The sequence below is a fragment of the Phasianus colchicus genome, chromosome 1 (assembly GCF_987193195.1).
Source record: "Phasianus colchicus chromosome 1, bPhaCol1.hap1.1, whole genome shotgun sequence".
In the NCBI taxonomy this organism is placed as follows: domain Eukaryota; kingdom Metazoa; phylum Chordata; class Aves; order Galliformes; family Phasianidae; genus Phasianus; species Phasianus colchicus.
The window spans coordinates 195,782,171-195,796,923 of record NC_143436.1 but is presented as its reverse complement, the minus strand read 5'-3'; the positions used below and the strand labels follow the sequence as shown (position 1 = coordinate 195,796,923).

Below are 14,753 nucleotides of genomic sequence, written 5' to 3'. Positions count from 1 at the left end.
GGGTGGTTATGGGGGGTTATGGGGGGTTATGGGGTGATTATGGGGGGTTATGGGGAGGATATGGGGGGATATGGGGTGGTTATGGGGTGGTTATAGGGGGTTATGGGGTGGGGATGGAGGATTATGGGGTGGTTATGGGGGGTTATGGGGTGAGGATGGGGTGGTATGGGGTGGTTATAGGGGGTTATGGGGTGGTTATGGGGTGGGGATGGGGTGGTATGGGGGGTTATGGGGTCGTTATGGGAAGTTATGGGGTGGTTATATGCGGTTATGGGGTGGGGATGGGGGGGTTATGGGTGGTTATGGGTGGTTATGGGGGGTTATGGGGTGGTTATGGGGGTTGTGGGGGGTTATGGGGTGGGGATGGGGTGGGGATGGGGTGGGTTATGGGGGGTTATAGGGAGTTATGGGGTGGGGATGGGGTGCTTATAGGGCATTATGGAGGGATATGGGGTGGCTACGGGATAATTATGGGATGGTTATGGGGTCATTATAGGGTCATTATGGAATGGTTGTGGGGTGGCTATGGGGTCATTATGGGGTCATTATGGGCTGGCTATGGGGTCACTGTGGGGTCATTATGGGGTCACTGTGGGGTCATTAGGGGATGGCTATGGGGTCATTATGGGCTGGTTATGGGCCGGCTATGGGGTCATTGTGGGGTCATTATGGAGTCAGTATGGGGTCATTATGGGGTCATTATGGGCCGACTATGGGGTCACTGTGGGGTCATTATGGGATGGCTATGGGATAATTATGGGCTGGCTATGGGGTCAGTATGGGGTGGCTATGGGATCATGGATAGCTATGGGGTCGTTATGGGCTGGCTATGGGATAATTATGGGCTGGCTATGGGATGGCTATAGGGTCACTGTGGGGTCATTATAGGATGGCTATGGGGTCATTGTGGGGTCGTTATGGGACAGGTATGGGGTCATTATAGGGTCATTATGGGCCGGCTATGGGGTCACTGTGGGGTCATTGTGGGGTCATTATGGGGTCACTGTGGGGTCAGTATGGGGTGGCTATGGGGTCATTATGGGGTCACTGTGGGGTCATTATGGGATGGCTATGGGGTCACTATGGGATGGCTATGGGGTCACTGTGGGGTCATTATGGGGTCACTGTGGGGTCGTTATGGGCCGGCTATGGGGTCACTGTGGGGTCACTATGGGATGGCTATGGGGTCATTATGGGGTCGTTATGGGATGGTTGTGGGGTGGCTATGGGGTCAGTATGGGGTCACTATGGGATGGCTATGGGGTCACTGTGGGGTCATTATGGGGTCACTGTGGGGTCATTATGGGCTGGCTATGGGATCACTGTGGGGTCATTATAGGATGGCTATGGGGTCACTGTGGGGCCGTTATGGGCTGGCTATGGGGTCACCGTGGGGTCATTATGGGGTCACTGTGGGGTCGTTATGGGCCGGCTATGGGGTCACTGTGGGGTCGTTATGGGCCGGCTATGGGGTCACTGTGGGGTCATTATGGGATGGCTATGGGGTCACTGTGGGGTCATTATGGGGTCACTGTGGGGTCGTTATGGGCCGGCTATGGGGTCACTGTGGGGTTGCTGCCCCGGCCGACCTGAAGCTGCCATACGGGGTGCTGAGCTGGAAGCTGCGCCGCTCCGCGTCCCGCACCGAGCCCAGCGCCATGGGGATGGACGTGATGCCCAGCCCCTGCTGCTGCTCCTGCGGGGACAGCTGCTGCCGCTGCTGCATGCCTGCCTGCACGGCTGCGGCTGTGCTGCATCGGCTGAGCTGCATTGCCCGAGCTGCATTGCCTGAGCTGCATTGCCTGAGCTGCATTGCCTGAGCTGCATTGCATCAGCTGTGCTGCGTCGGCTGCATTGCCTGAGCTGCATTGCTTGAGGTGCATTGCCTGAGCTGCATTGCTTGAGGTGCATGAGCTGCATGAGCTGCATCAGCTGAGCTGCATTGCTTGAGCTGCATTGCATCAGCTGTGCTGCATGAGCTGGGCTGCATCAGCTGAGCTGCATTGCATGAGCTGAGAGGCATGAGCTGCATTGCATCAGCTGTGCTACGTTGGCTGCATTGCCTGAGCTGCATTGCTTGAGATGCATGAGCTGCATGAGCTGCATTGCTTGAGCTGCGCCACATCAGCTGCACTGCATGAGCTGCATTGCATCAACTGTGCTGCATTGGCTGCATTGCCTGAGCTGCACTGCTTGAGATGAATGAGCTGCATGAGCTGCATCAGCTGAGCTGCATTGCTTGAGCTGCATTGCGTGAGCTGCATTCCATCAGCTGTGCTGCATCGGCTGAGCTGCATTGCCTGAGCTGCATTGCACTGTGTGAGCTACGCCCCATCAGCTGCATTGCGTGAGCTGTGCTGCATCGGCTGTGCTGCATGAGCTCCATTGCATCAGCTGTGCTGCATCAGCTGAGCTGCATTGCCTGAGCTGCATTGCATCAGCTGTGCTGCATCAGCTGCATTGCTTGAGCTGCATTGCTTGAACTGTGCTGCATCAGCTGCACTGCATGAGCTGCACTGCATCAGCTGTGCTGCATCACCTGCATTGCTTGAGCTGCATTGCATTGGCTGCACTGCATGAGCTTCGTTGCATGAGTTGTGCTGCATGAGCTGCATTGCATGAGTTGTGCTGCATGAGCTGCATTGCGTGAGCTGCATTGCATCGGCTGCGCTGCATCAGCTGTGCTGCACTGGCTGCATCGCATCAGCTGTGCTGCACTGCTTGAGCTGCATTGCATGAGCTGAGCTGCATCACCTGCATTGCTTGAGCTGCACTGCATCAGCTGTGCTGCACCAGCTGCATTGCATCAGCTGCGCTTCATCAGCTGTGCTGCACTGCTTGAGCTGCATTGCATGAGCTGAGCTGCATCACCTGCATTGCTTGAGCTGCACTGCATCAGCTGTGCTGCACCAGCTTTGCTGCATGAGCTGCATTGCATCAGCTGCGCTTCATCAGCTGAGCTGCATTGCTTGAGCTGAGCTGCATCAGCTGAGCTGCACGAGCTGCGCTGGATGAGCTGCGCTGCATTGGCTGCTTTGCATGAGCTGCATTGCATGAGCTGCGCTGCATCAGCTGTATTGCATGAGCTCCACTGAATCGGCTGTGCTGCATCAGCTGCACTGCATGGGCTTAGTTGCATGAGCTGCATTGCATGAGCTGCGCTGCATGAGCTGAGCTGCATCAGCTGTGCTGCATTGGCTGCATTGTGTGAGCTGCATTGCATCAACTGCACTGCATGAGCTACATCGCATGAGCTGTGCTGCATCAGCTGTGCTGCAATGGCTGCATTGCTTGAGCTGTATTGCATCGGCTGCGCTGCATCAGCTGCACTGCATGAGCTTTGTTGCATGAGCTGCAGTGAATGAGCTGCACTGCGTGAGCTGAGCTGCATCAGCTGCATTGCATGAGCTGCACTGCATGAGCTGTGCTGCATTGCATGAGCTGCACTGTGCAGCGCGCTGCTCCCTGCCTGCAACCTTCCTGCATGCGCTGCACTGCTGGCTGCACTGCTCACTGTGCTGCATGCAGAATTGCACGCTGCTTTGCACACAGCTTTGCACACAGCTTTGCACGCTGCTTTGCACACTGCTTTGCACACTGCTTTGCACACAGCTTTGCACACTGCTTTGCACACTGCTTTGCACACTGCTTTGCACACAGCTTTGCACACTGCCCACCCCCACCCCCCCATTACCCAGCATTGCCCCCCCAAACCCCAACCCCTCACCCCCCCACCCCATAGCCTGCCATAACCCCCCATTGTCCCCCATAACCCCCAATACCCCCCCAAAACCCCCCATCTCCCCCCATATCCCCCATAAAACCCCCATATCCCCCCCATATCCCCCCATAACCCCCCATAACGCCCCCAAAACCCCCCTACCCCCCATAACCCCCATAAAACCCCCACATCTCCCCCCCACGACCCCCATTACCCCCCCATCTCCCCCCAATACCCCCCCAACCCCCCCATATCCCCCATAAACCCCCCAACCCCCCCCCACGACCCCCCATCTCCCCCCATTACCCCCCAATACACAAAACCCCCCCCATCCCCCCCCAAAACCCCCCCATCACCCCCCCACAAGCCCCCCATTACCCCCCATCTCCCCCTATAACCCCCCCAAAACCCCCCCTCCCCCCATAAACCCCCCCCAAACCCCCCCATATCCCCTATAAAACCCCCCATATCCCCCCCAAACCCCCCATATCCCCCATAAACTCCCCCATCCCCCCCATAAAAGCCCCCCCATCTGCCCCCCACGACTCCCCCATATCCCCCATAAACCCCCCCATCCCCCCATAAACCCTCCCATATCCCCCCATATCCCCCCCAAACCCCCCCATCTTTCCCCAAAAAACCCCCCAAACCCCCCCATATCCCCCCATAAACCCCCCCATCTCCCTCCAAAACCCCCCCAAATCCCCCCACATCCCCCATAAACTCCCCTATATCCCCCATAAAACCCCCCAAAAAGCCCCCCATCTCCCCCCAAAACCCCCCCAAACCCCCCTATATGCCCCCATAAAGCCCCGCAGCCCCCCTAAACCCCTCCATATCCCCCATAAACCCCCCCATATTCCCCCTATATCCCCCCCAAAAGCCCCCCATCTTCCCCCAAAACCCCCCCAAAACCCCCCATAAACCCCCCCATGTCCCCCAAAACCCCCCCAAACCCCCCCAAAAACCCCCCCATATTCCCCCCATATCCCCCCCATATCCCCCAAAACCCCCCCATATCCCCCCTATACCCCCCCATATCCCCCATAAACCCCCCCAAAACCCCCCCAAAACCCCCCATAAACCCCCCCATGTCCCCCAAAACCCCCCCATATCCCCCCATAAACCCCCCCATCTTCCCCCATAAACCCCCCATATCCCCCCTAAACCCCCCCATATCCCCCATAAACCCCCCCCAAATCCCCCCATATCCCCCATAAACTCCCCTATATCCCCCATAACCCCCCCATATCCCCCCCAAAACCCCCCCATATCCCCCATAAACCCCCCCCAAATCCCCCCATATCCCCCATAAACTCCCCCATCTTCCCCCAAAAACCCCCCCATATCCCCCCATAAACCCCCCCATATCCCCCCCAAAATCCCCCATATCCCCCCCACGACCCCCCAAACCCCCCCCTCCCCCCCAAAACCCCCCCACCCCCCCCACGACCCCCCCCCCCCACCTGCACGTTGCGGTACAGCACCACCCGGTCCCTGAGCAGCACCACGAAGACGCCGTGCTTAAAACCCCGCAGCTCCAGCTGCCCGCGTTTGGCCTCGCCGTGCTCGTCCATAGGGTCGCTTATAGGGTCGCTTATAGGGTCGTTGTTATTGGGGTCGGGGGCTGGGCCGCGGTCGGGCCGACGATCGTCCAGCGCTGAGTGCAGGGAGCGAAGCCAGCGGGAGCGATCCGCTAAGGGACATGGGGACGGAGGGGGCGCTGTGGGGTCGCTATGGGGTCTGGGGTTGTTTGGGGGCGTTATGGGGTCTGGGGTCGGTATGGGGTGTGGGGACTTATGGGGTCATTATGGGGTGTCGGGTCGTTATGGGGTCTGGGGGCTTATGGGGTCGATATGGGGCTTGGGGTCGGTATGGGCTGTGGGGACTTATAGGGTCATTATGGGGTGTGGGGTCGTTATGGGGTCTGGGGGCTTATGGGGTCGATATGGGGCTTGGGGTCGGTATGGGGTGTGGGGACTTATGGGGTCATTATGTGGTTGGGGTTATTTGCGGTCGTTATGGGGTCTGGGGGCTTATGGGGTCATTATGGGATTTGGGGTCATTATGGGGTCTGGGGACTAATGGGGTTGCTATGGGGTTTGGGGGCTTATAGGGTCGTTATGGGGTCTGGGGTTATTTGGGGGCGTTATGGGGTCTGGGGACTTATGGGGTCATTATGGGGTGTGGGGTCTTATGGGGTTTGGGGAGATATGGGGTCGTTATGGGGTTTGGGGGCTTATGGGGTCGTTATGGGGTTTGGGGTTATTTGGGGTCGTTATGGGGTCTGGGGTCGTTATGGGGTTTGGGGAGATATGGGGTCCTTACGGTGTGTGGGGACATGAAGGGACGTTATGGGGTCGTTATGGGGTCGTTATGGGGTCTGGGGAGATATGGGGTCGTTATGGGGTCTGGGGTCTTATGGGGTGTGGGGACTTATGGGGTCATTATGGGGTGTGGGGTTGTTATGGGGTATGAGGAGATATGGGTTCGTTATGGGGTTTGGGGTTATTTGGGGTCGTTATGGGGTGTGGGGTCGTTATGGGGCCTGGGGGCTTATGGGGTCATTATGGGGTTTGGGGCCTTATGGGGGCGTTATGGGGTTTGGGGACTTATAGGGTCTGGGGACATAAGGGGTCATTATGGGGTGTGGGGCTTATGGGGTGTGGGGACATATGGGGTCGTTATGGGGTCTGGGGGCTTATGGGCTTGCTATGGGGTTTGGGGGCTTATAGGGTCGTTATGGGGTTTCAGGGCTTATAGGGTCCTTATGGGGTCTGGGGTTATTTGGGGTCATCATGGGGTCTGGGGGCTAATAGGGTCTGGGGGCTTATGGGGTCGATATGGGGTGTGGGGACATGAGGGGATTTTATGGGGTGTGGGGTTGTTATGGGGTGTGGGGGCTTATGGGGTATGGGGAGATACGGGGTCGTCATGGGGTGTGGGGTTGTTATGGGGTTTGGGGAGATATGGGGTCGTTATGGGGTTTGGGGCCTTATGGGGTCATTATGGGGTTTACGGTTGTTATGGGGTGTGGAGTTACTTGGGGTAGTTATGGGGTCTGGGGGATTATGGGGTGTGGGGACATATGGGGTCTTCATGGGGTCTGGGGGCTTATGGGGTCGTTATGGGGTCTGGGGGCTTATGGGGTTGCTATGGGGTTTGGGGGCTTATAGGGTCGTTATGGGGTTTCAGGGCTTATAGGGTCCTTATGGGGTCTGGGGTTATTTGGGGTCATTATGGTGTCTGGGGGCTTATGGGGTGTGGGGACTTATGGGGTAATTATGGGGTGTGGGGAGATATGGGGTCGATATGGGGTCTGGGGTCGTTATGGGGTTTGCGGGCTTATGGGTTCGTTATGGGGTTTGGGGTTATTTGGGGTCGTTATGGGGGGTGGGGGCTTATGGGGTCGTTATGGGGTCTGGGATCGGTATCAGGTGTGGGGACTTATGGGGTCATTATGGGGTGTCGGGTTATTTGTGGTCGTTATGGGGTCTGGGGACTTATGGGGTCGATATGGGGTTTGGGGTCGGTAGGGGGTATGGGGAGATATGGGGTCGTTATGGGGTTTGGGGTTATTTGGGGGCTTTATGGGGTCTGGGGGATTATGGGGTTTGGGGACTTATGGGGTCGTTATGGGGTATGGGGGCTTATGGGGTCATTATGGGATTTGGGGTCGTTATGGGGTCTGGGAACTTATGGGGTTGTTATGGGGTGTGGGGACTTATGGGGTCGTTATGGGGTTTGAGGTTATTTGGGGTCATTATGGGGTGTGGGGTCGCTATGGGGTTTGGGGTTATTTGGGGGCATTATGGGGTCTGGGGGCTTATGGGGTTGATATGGGGTTTGGGGGCTTATGGGGTCGTTACGGGGTTTCAGGGCTTATGGGGTCGTTATGGGGTGTGGGGTTATATGGGGGCGTTATGGGGTCTGGGGGCTTATGGGGTCGTTATGGGGTTTGGGGTTATTTGGGTTCGTTATGGGGTCTGGGGTCGTTATGGGGTTTGGGGGCTTATGGGGTCGTTATGGGGTGTGGGGGCTTATGGGGTCGTTATGGGGTTTGGGGTTATTTGGGGTCATTATGGGGTGTGGGGTTGCTATGGGGTTTGGGGTTATTTGGGGTCGTTATGGGGTCTGGGGTCGTTATGGGGTTTGGGGAGATATGGGGTCGTTACGGTGTGTGGGGACATGAAGGGACGTTATGGGGTCGTTATAGGGTCGTTATGGGGTCTTGGGAGATATGGGGTCGTTATGGGGTCTGGGGTCTTATGGGGTGTGGGGACTTATGGGGTCATTATGGGGTGTGGGGTTGTTATGGGGTATGAGGAGATATGGGTTCGTTATGGGGTTTGGGGTTATTTGGGGTCGTTATGGGGTCTGGGGGCTTATGGGGGCGTTATGGGGTTTGGGGACTTATAGGGTCTGGGGACATAAGGGGTCATTATGGGGTGTGGGGACATATGGGGTCGTTATGGGGTCTGGGGGCTTATGGGGTCATTATGGGGTTTCAGGGCTTATGGGGACGTTATGGGGTCTGGGGGCTTATGGGGTGTGGGGACTTACGGGGTCGTTATGGCGTATGGGGAGATATGGGGTGGTTATGGGGTCTGGGGGCTTATGGGGTTGCTATGGGGTTTGGGGGCTTATAGGGTCGTTATGGGGTTTCAGGGCTTATAGGGTCCTTATGGGGTCTGGGGTTGTTTGGGGTCGTTATGGGGTCTGGGGGCTTATGGGTTTGTTATGGGGTTTGGGGTTATTTGGGGTCATTATGGGGGGTGGGGGCTTATGGGGTCGTTATGGGGAGCGGGAACTTATGGGGTCATTATGGGGTCTGGGATCGGTATCGGGTCTGGGGACTTATGGGGTCGATATGAGGTTTGGGGTCGTTATGGGGTTTGGGGAGATATGGGGTCGTTATGGGGTCTGGGGGCTTATGGGGTTTGGGGAGATATGGGGTCGTTATGGTGTGTGGGGACATGAAGGGACTTTATGGGGTGTGGGGTCATTATGGGGTGTGGGGATTTATGGGGTTTGGGGGCTTATGGGGTCGTTATGGGGTTTGGGGGTATTTGGGGTTGTTATGGGTTCTGGGGTCATTATGGGGTGTGGGGACCTATGGGGTTGGTATGGGGTTTGGGGTTATTTGGGGGCGTTATGGGGTTTGGGGACTTATGGGGTCATTATGGGGTGTGGGGAGATATGGGGTCGTTATGGGGTTTGGGGGCTTATGGGGTCATTATGGGATTTGGGGTAATTATGGGGTCTGGGGACTTATAGGGTTGTTATGGGGTGTGGGGACTTATGGGGTCATTATGGGGTTTGGGGTTATTTGGGGTCATTATGGGGTGTGGGGTTGCTATGGGGTTTGGGGTTATTTGGGGGCGTTATGGGGTCTGGGGGCTTATGGGGTCGTTATGGGGTTTGGGGTCGGTATGGGGTGTGGGGACATGAGGGGATTTTATGGGGTGTGGGGTCGTTATGGCGTGTGGGGAGATATGGGGTCTTTATGGGGTCTGTGGGCTTATGGGGTCGTTATGAGGTTTGGGGGCTTATGGGGTGTGGGGACTTATGGGGTTGCTATGGGGTGTGGGGTTATTTGGGGTCGTTATGGGGTCTGGGGACTTATGGGATCATTATGGGGTGTGGGGTCGTTATGGGCTCGTTATGGGGTCGTTATGGGGTCTGGGAACTTATGGGGTCATTATGGGGTGTGGGGTCGTTATGGGGTATGGGGAGATATGGGGTCGTTATGGGGTTTGGGGGCTTACGGGGTTGTTATGGGGTTTGGGGTTATTTGGGGTCGTTATGGGGACTGGGGGCTTATAGGGTCTGGGGGTTTATGGGGTCGATATGGGGTGTGGGGTCGGTATGGGGTGTGGGGACATGAGGGGACTTTATGGGGTGTGGGGTCGTTATGGAGTGTGGGGTCTTATGGGGTCGTTATGGGGTTTGGCGGCTTATGGGGTCGTTATGGAGTTTCAGGGCTTATGGGGTCATTATGGGGTCTGGGGGCTTATGGGTTGTGGGGACTTATGGGGTTGTTGTGGGGTGTGGGGTTGGTATGGGGTTTGGGGTTATTTGGTGTCGTTATGGGGTGTGGGGACTTATGGGGTCGTTACGGGGTGTGGGGACGTATGGGGTCATTATGGGATGTGGGGTCGTTATGGGGTGTGAGGACTTATGGGGTCGTTATGGGGTGTGGACATTGGATATGGGGATATGGGGCCATGGGTCCGTGGCGATATGGGATCATGGGGACCCTGGCTATGGGTTATAGGGCCATGGGGACCCTGGTTATGGGTTATGGTGCCGTGGGGATCCTGGTATGGGTTATGGGGCCATTGGGACCCCGGCTATGGGTTATAGGGCCATGGGGACCCCAACTATGGGTTATAGGGCCATAGGGACACTGGACATGGGTTATGGGGCCATGGGGACACTGGACATGGGTTATGGGGTCATTGGGACCCCAGCTATGGGTTATAGGGCCGCGGGGACACAGGACATGGGTTATGGGGCCATTGGAATCCTGGCTATGGTTTATAGGGCCATTAGGGCCCTGGCTCTGGGTTATAGGGCCGCTGGGTCCCTGGCTATGGTTTATAGGGCCATGGGGACCCCGACTATGGGTTATGGGGCCATGGGGACCCTGGCTATGGTTATAGGGCTATTGGGGCCCCGGCTCTGGGTTATAGGGCCATGAGGACCCCAGCTCTGGCTTATAGGGCCATGAGGACCCCGGCTATGGTTTATAGGGCTATTGGGACCCCAGCTATGGCTTATAGGGCCATGGGGACACTGGACATGGGTTATGGGGCCATTGGAATCCTGGCTATGGGTTATAGGGCCATGGGGACCCCAGGTATGGTTTATAGGGCCATGGGGACCCTGGACATGGGTTATGGGGCCATGGGGACACTGGACATGAGTTATGGGATCATTGGGACCCCAGCTATGGGTTATAGGGCCGTGGGGACACAGGACATGGGTTATAGGGCCATTGGAATCCTGGTTATGGGTTATGGGGCCTTGGGGACCCTGGCTATTGGTTATAGGGCCGTGGGGACCCTGGTTATGGATTATAGGGCCATGGGGACACCGGCTATGGGTTATAGGGCCATGAGAACCCTGGTTATGGGTTATGGGGCCATGGGGACCCTGTTTATGGGTTATAGGGCTATTGGGACCCCAGCTCTGGGTTATAGGGCCATGGGAACCCTAGACATGGGTTATAGGGCCATGGGGACACTGGACATGGGTACGGGGTCATTAGGACCTTTGTTATGCGTTATAGGGCCATGGGGACACTAGCTATGGTTTATAGGGTCATGAGGACCCCAGCTATGGCTTATAGGGCCATGGAGACACTGGACATGGGTTATGGGACCACTGGAATCCTGGCTATGGCTTATAGGGCCATGGGGACCCTGGCTCTGGTTTATAGGGCCATGGGGACCCCGGCTCTGGGTTATAGGTCTATTGGGACCCCAGCTATGGGTTATAGGGCCATGGGGACCCTGGACATGGGTTATGGGGCCATGGGGCCACTGGACATGGGTATGGGGTCATTGGGACCTTGGTTATGCGTTATAGGGCCATGGGGACACTAGCTATGGCTTATAGGGCCATGAGGACCCCAGGTATGGTTTATAGGGCCATGAGGACCCCAGGTATGGTTTATAGGGACATGGGGACCCTGGTTATGGGTTATAGGGCCATGAGGACCCTGGTTATAGGTTATAGGTCCGTGAGACCCTGGACATGGATTATGGGGTCATTGGGACCCCGGCTCTGGCTTATAGGGCCATGGGGACCCCAGCTATGGGTTATAGGGCCATGGTGACCCCAGCTATGAGTTATAGGGCCATGGGGAGCCCGGCTACGGTTTATAGGGCCGTGGGGACCCCAGCTATGGGTTATAGGGCCATGAGGACCCCAGCTATGGGTTATAGGGCCATGGGGACCCTGGTTATAGGTTATAGGTCCGTGAGACCCTGGACATGGATTATGGGGTCATTGGGACCCCGGCTCTGGGTTATAGGGCCATGAGGACCCCAGGTATGGTTTATAGGGCCATGTGGACCCCGGCTCTGGCTTATAGGGCCATGGGGACCCCGGCTCTCGCTTATAGGGCCATGGGGACCCTGGTTATGGTTTATAGGGCCGCGGTTCCCCCTCACCGTCGCTGTCGGCGCGGAAGACAAAATGGCGGCCCTGCGTGACCACCTCGAACTTCTGGTCGCCGACGGCGCCCACGTGGCTGATGGTGGAGACGGGGATGAAGCGCTTGGAGAAGGCGTCCTGGGGGGGACAGGGGTGGGGGGCGACACGGGGGGGTGAGGGGGGGTGGGGGTGGGGTGGGGTGGGGGTGACGGGGTGCCGCCCCCACCCCGACCCCCCCCAAATCCTCACCTTATCGCTGGCGAAGTACCGCAGGTATTGGGAGTCCAGGGTGACCCAGCGGCGCTGGTACAGGTAGTGACTGGGGACAGTGGCACCCATTGGCACCCATGGCACCCGTGGCACCCATTGGCACCCACGGCACCCATTGGCACCCACTAATAGCCATTGATACCCATTGATACCCACTGGCACACACTGACACCCATTGGCACCCACTGGCACCCATTGACACCCATTGACACCCATTGACACCATTGGCACCCAGTGACACCCATTGGCACCCATTGACACCCACTGGCACCCACTGGCACCCACTGGCACCCATTGACACCTATTGTCACCATTGGCACCCACTGGCACCCACTGGCACCCATTGTCACCCTCTGGCACCCATTGGCACCCACTGACACCACTGGCACCCACTGACACCCACTAACAGCCATTGACACCCATTGGCACCATTGACACCCACTGGCACCCATTGATACCCACTGGCACCCACTGGCACCCATTGGCACCCATTGGCTCCACTGGCACCCACTAACACCTATTGTCACCATTGACACCCATTGACCCTACTGACACCCACTGACACCCACTGACACCCATTGACACCCATTGACAGCACTGACACCCACTAATAGCCATTGATACCCATTGATACCCACTGGCACCCACTGACACCCATTGGCACCCATTGACACTTATTGTCACCACTGACACCCAATGGCACCCATTGGCACCCAGTGACACCCATTGGCTCCACTGGCACCCACTAACACCTATTGTCACCATTGACACCCATTGACACCCACTGGCACCCACTGGCACCCATTGACACCCATTGACAACATTGACACCCATTGGCACCCATTGACAACACTGACACCCACTGACAGCACTGACACCCATTGGCACCCACTGACATCTATTGTCACCACTGACACCCATTGACCCTACTGACACCCACTGACACCCACTGACACCCATTGATCCCATTGACCTCATTGATCCCACTGACACCGCTAACACCCACTGACACCCATGACCCCATTGACCCCTATTGACCCCATGACCCCATTGACCCCATGACCCCATTGACCCCATGACCCCATTGACCCCCATTGACCCCATGACCCCATTGACACCACTGACCCCAGGACCTCATTGACCCCATTGACACCCATTGACCCCACTGACACCCATTGACCCTTTGACCCCTTTGACCCCATTGACCCCATTGAAACCCTTTTACCCCATTGACCTCATGACCCCATGACCCCACTGACCCCACTGACCCTATTGACCCCATGACCCCTTTGACCCCATTGAAACCCTTTTACCCCACTGACCCCACTGATCCATTGACCCCATTGACCCTTTCACCTCTTTGACCCTATTGACCCCACTGACCCCATTGATTCCATCAACACCACTGACCCCCATTGACCCCCATTCATCCCATTGACCCCATTGACCCTTTGACCCCATTGAGCCCATGACCCTATTGACCCCATTGACCCCACTGACCCCCATTGACCCCCATTTATCCCATTGACCCCATTGACCCTTTGACCCCACTGACACCCATTGACCCCATTGACCCACTGCCCCCATTGAAACTTTTACCCCACTGACCCCACTGACCCCATGACCCCATTGACCCTGTTACCCTATTGACCCCATTGAAACTCTTTTACCCCACTGACCCCATTGACCCCATGACCCCATTGACCCCACTGACTGATTTGACCCCACTGACCCCACTGACCCCATTGACCCCTTTTACCCCTTTGACCCCATTGACCTCATTGACCCTTTGACCCCACCGACCCCATTGAAACTGTTTTACCCCACTGACCCCATTGATCCATTGACCCCATTGACCCTTTTACCCCTTTGACCTCATGACCCCATGACCCCACTGACCCCTTTGACCCCACTGACCCCATTGACCCCTTGTACCTCCTTGACCCCATTGACCTCATTGACCCTTTGACCCCACTGACCCCATTCATCCATTGACCCCATTGATCCTTTTACCCCTTTGACCCCATTGACCCCTTTTACCCCTTTGACCCCATTGACCCCATTGACCCTTTTACCCCTTTGACCTCATGACCCCATGACCCCATGACCCCGTGACCCCGTGACCCCTGACCCGGTCACACTCACCCCTGCGGCGCCATCTTGTCCAGCCAGCCGGCGCATTTGGGGTGGCAGAGCAGCGCTGTGGGGTCGGGGCTCACAGCTGTGGGGCTGCGGGAGCGGCGTTGGGACAGAACTCGGGATCAAGGCCTGAGCCTATAGGGCAACCCCACACCCATAGCCCACCCCATAGCCCACCCCATAGCCCACCCCATATCCCATATCCCATACCCCACCCCTCACCCCACACCCCATATCCCACCCTATACCCCATATCCCACTCCACACCCCACACCCCACCCCATATCCCACCCCACACCCACATCCCACCCCATATCCCATCCCAACCCCACACCCCACAACCCATATCCCACCCCACACCCCACATCCCACCCCATATCCCACCCCACACGCACACCCCATACCCCACATCCCACCCCACACCCCATACCCCATCCCATACCCCGCATCCCACCCCATA

General features: G+C 57.2%; 1 protein-coding gene across 3 annotated transcripts in view; it reads right to left on the bottom strand.

The window, feature by feature from the left end:
- ARAP1 (ArfGAP with RhoGAP domain, ankyrin repeat and PH domain 1) overlaps window positions 1-14,753 on the bottom strand; it is a 72,067-nt gene that overhangs the window by 35,530 nt on the left and 21,784 nt on the right. For all 3 annotated transcript variants that reach the window (XM_090134197.1, XM_090134198.1, XM_090134199.1), the window contains 5 exons: window positions 14,300-14,383; window positions 12,134-12,203; window positions 11,902-12,022; window positions 5,188-5,417; window positions 1,590-1,696 (listed from right to left, as the gene is read on the bottom strand). In XM_090134197.1, the coding sequence (XP_089990323.1) occupies window positions 1,590-1,696; window positions 5,188-5,417; window positions 11,902-12,022; window positions 12,134-12,203; window positions 14,300-14,383 (612 nt within the window). The remainder of the gene's footprint in view (window positions 1-1,589; window positions 1,697-5,187; window positions 5,418-11,901; window positions 12,023-12,133; window positions 12,204-14,299; window positions 14,384-14,753) is intronic.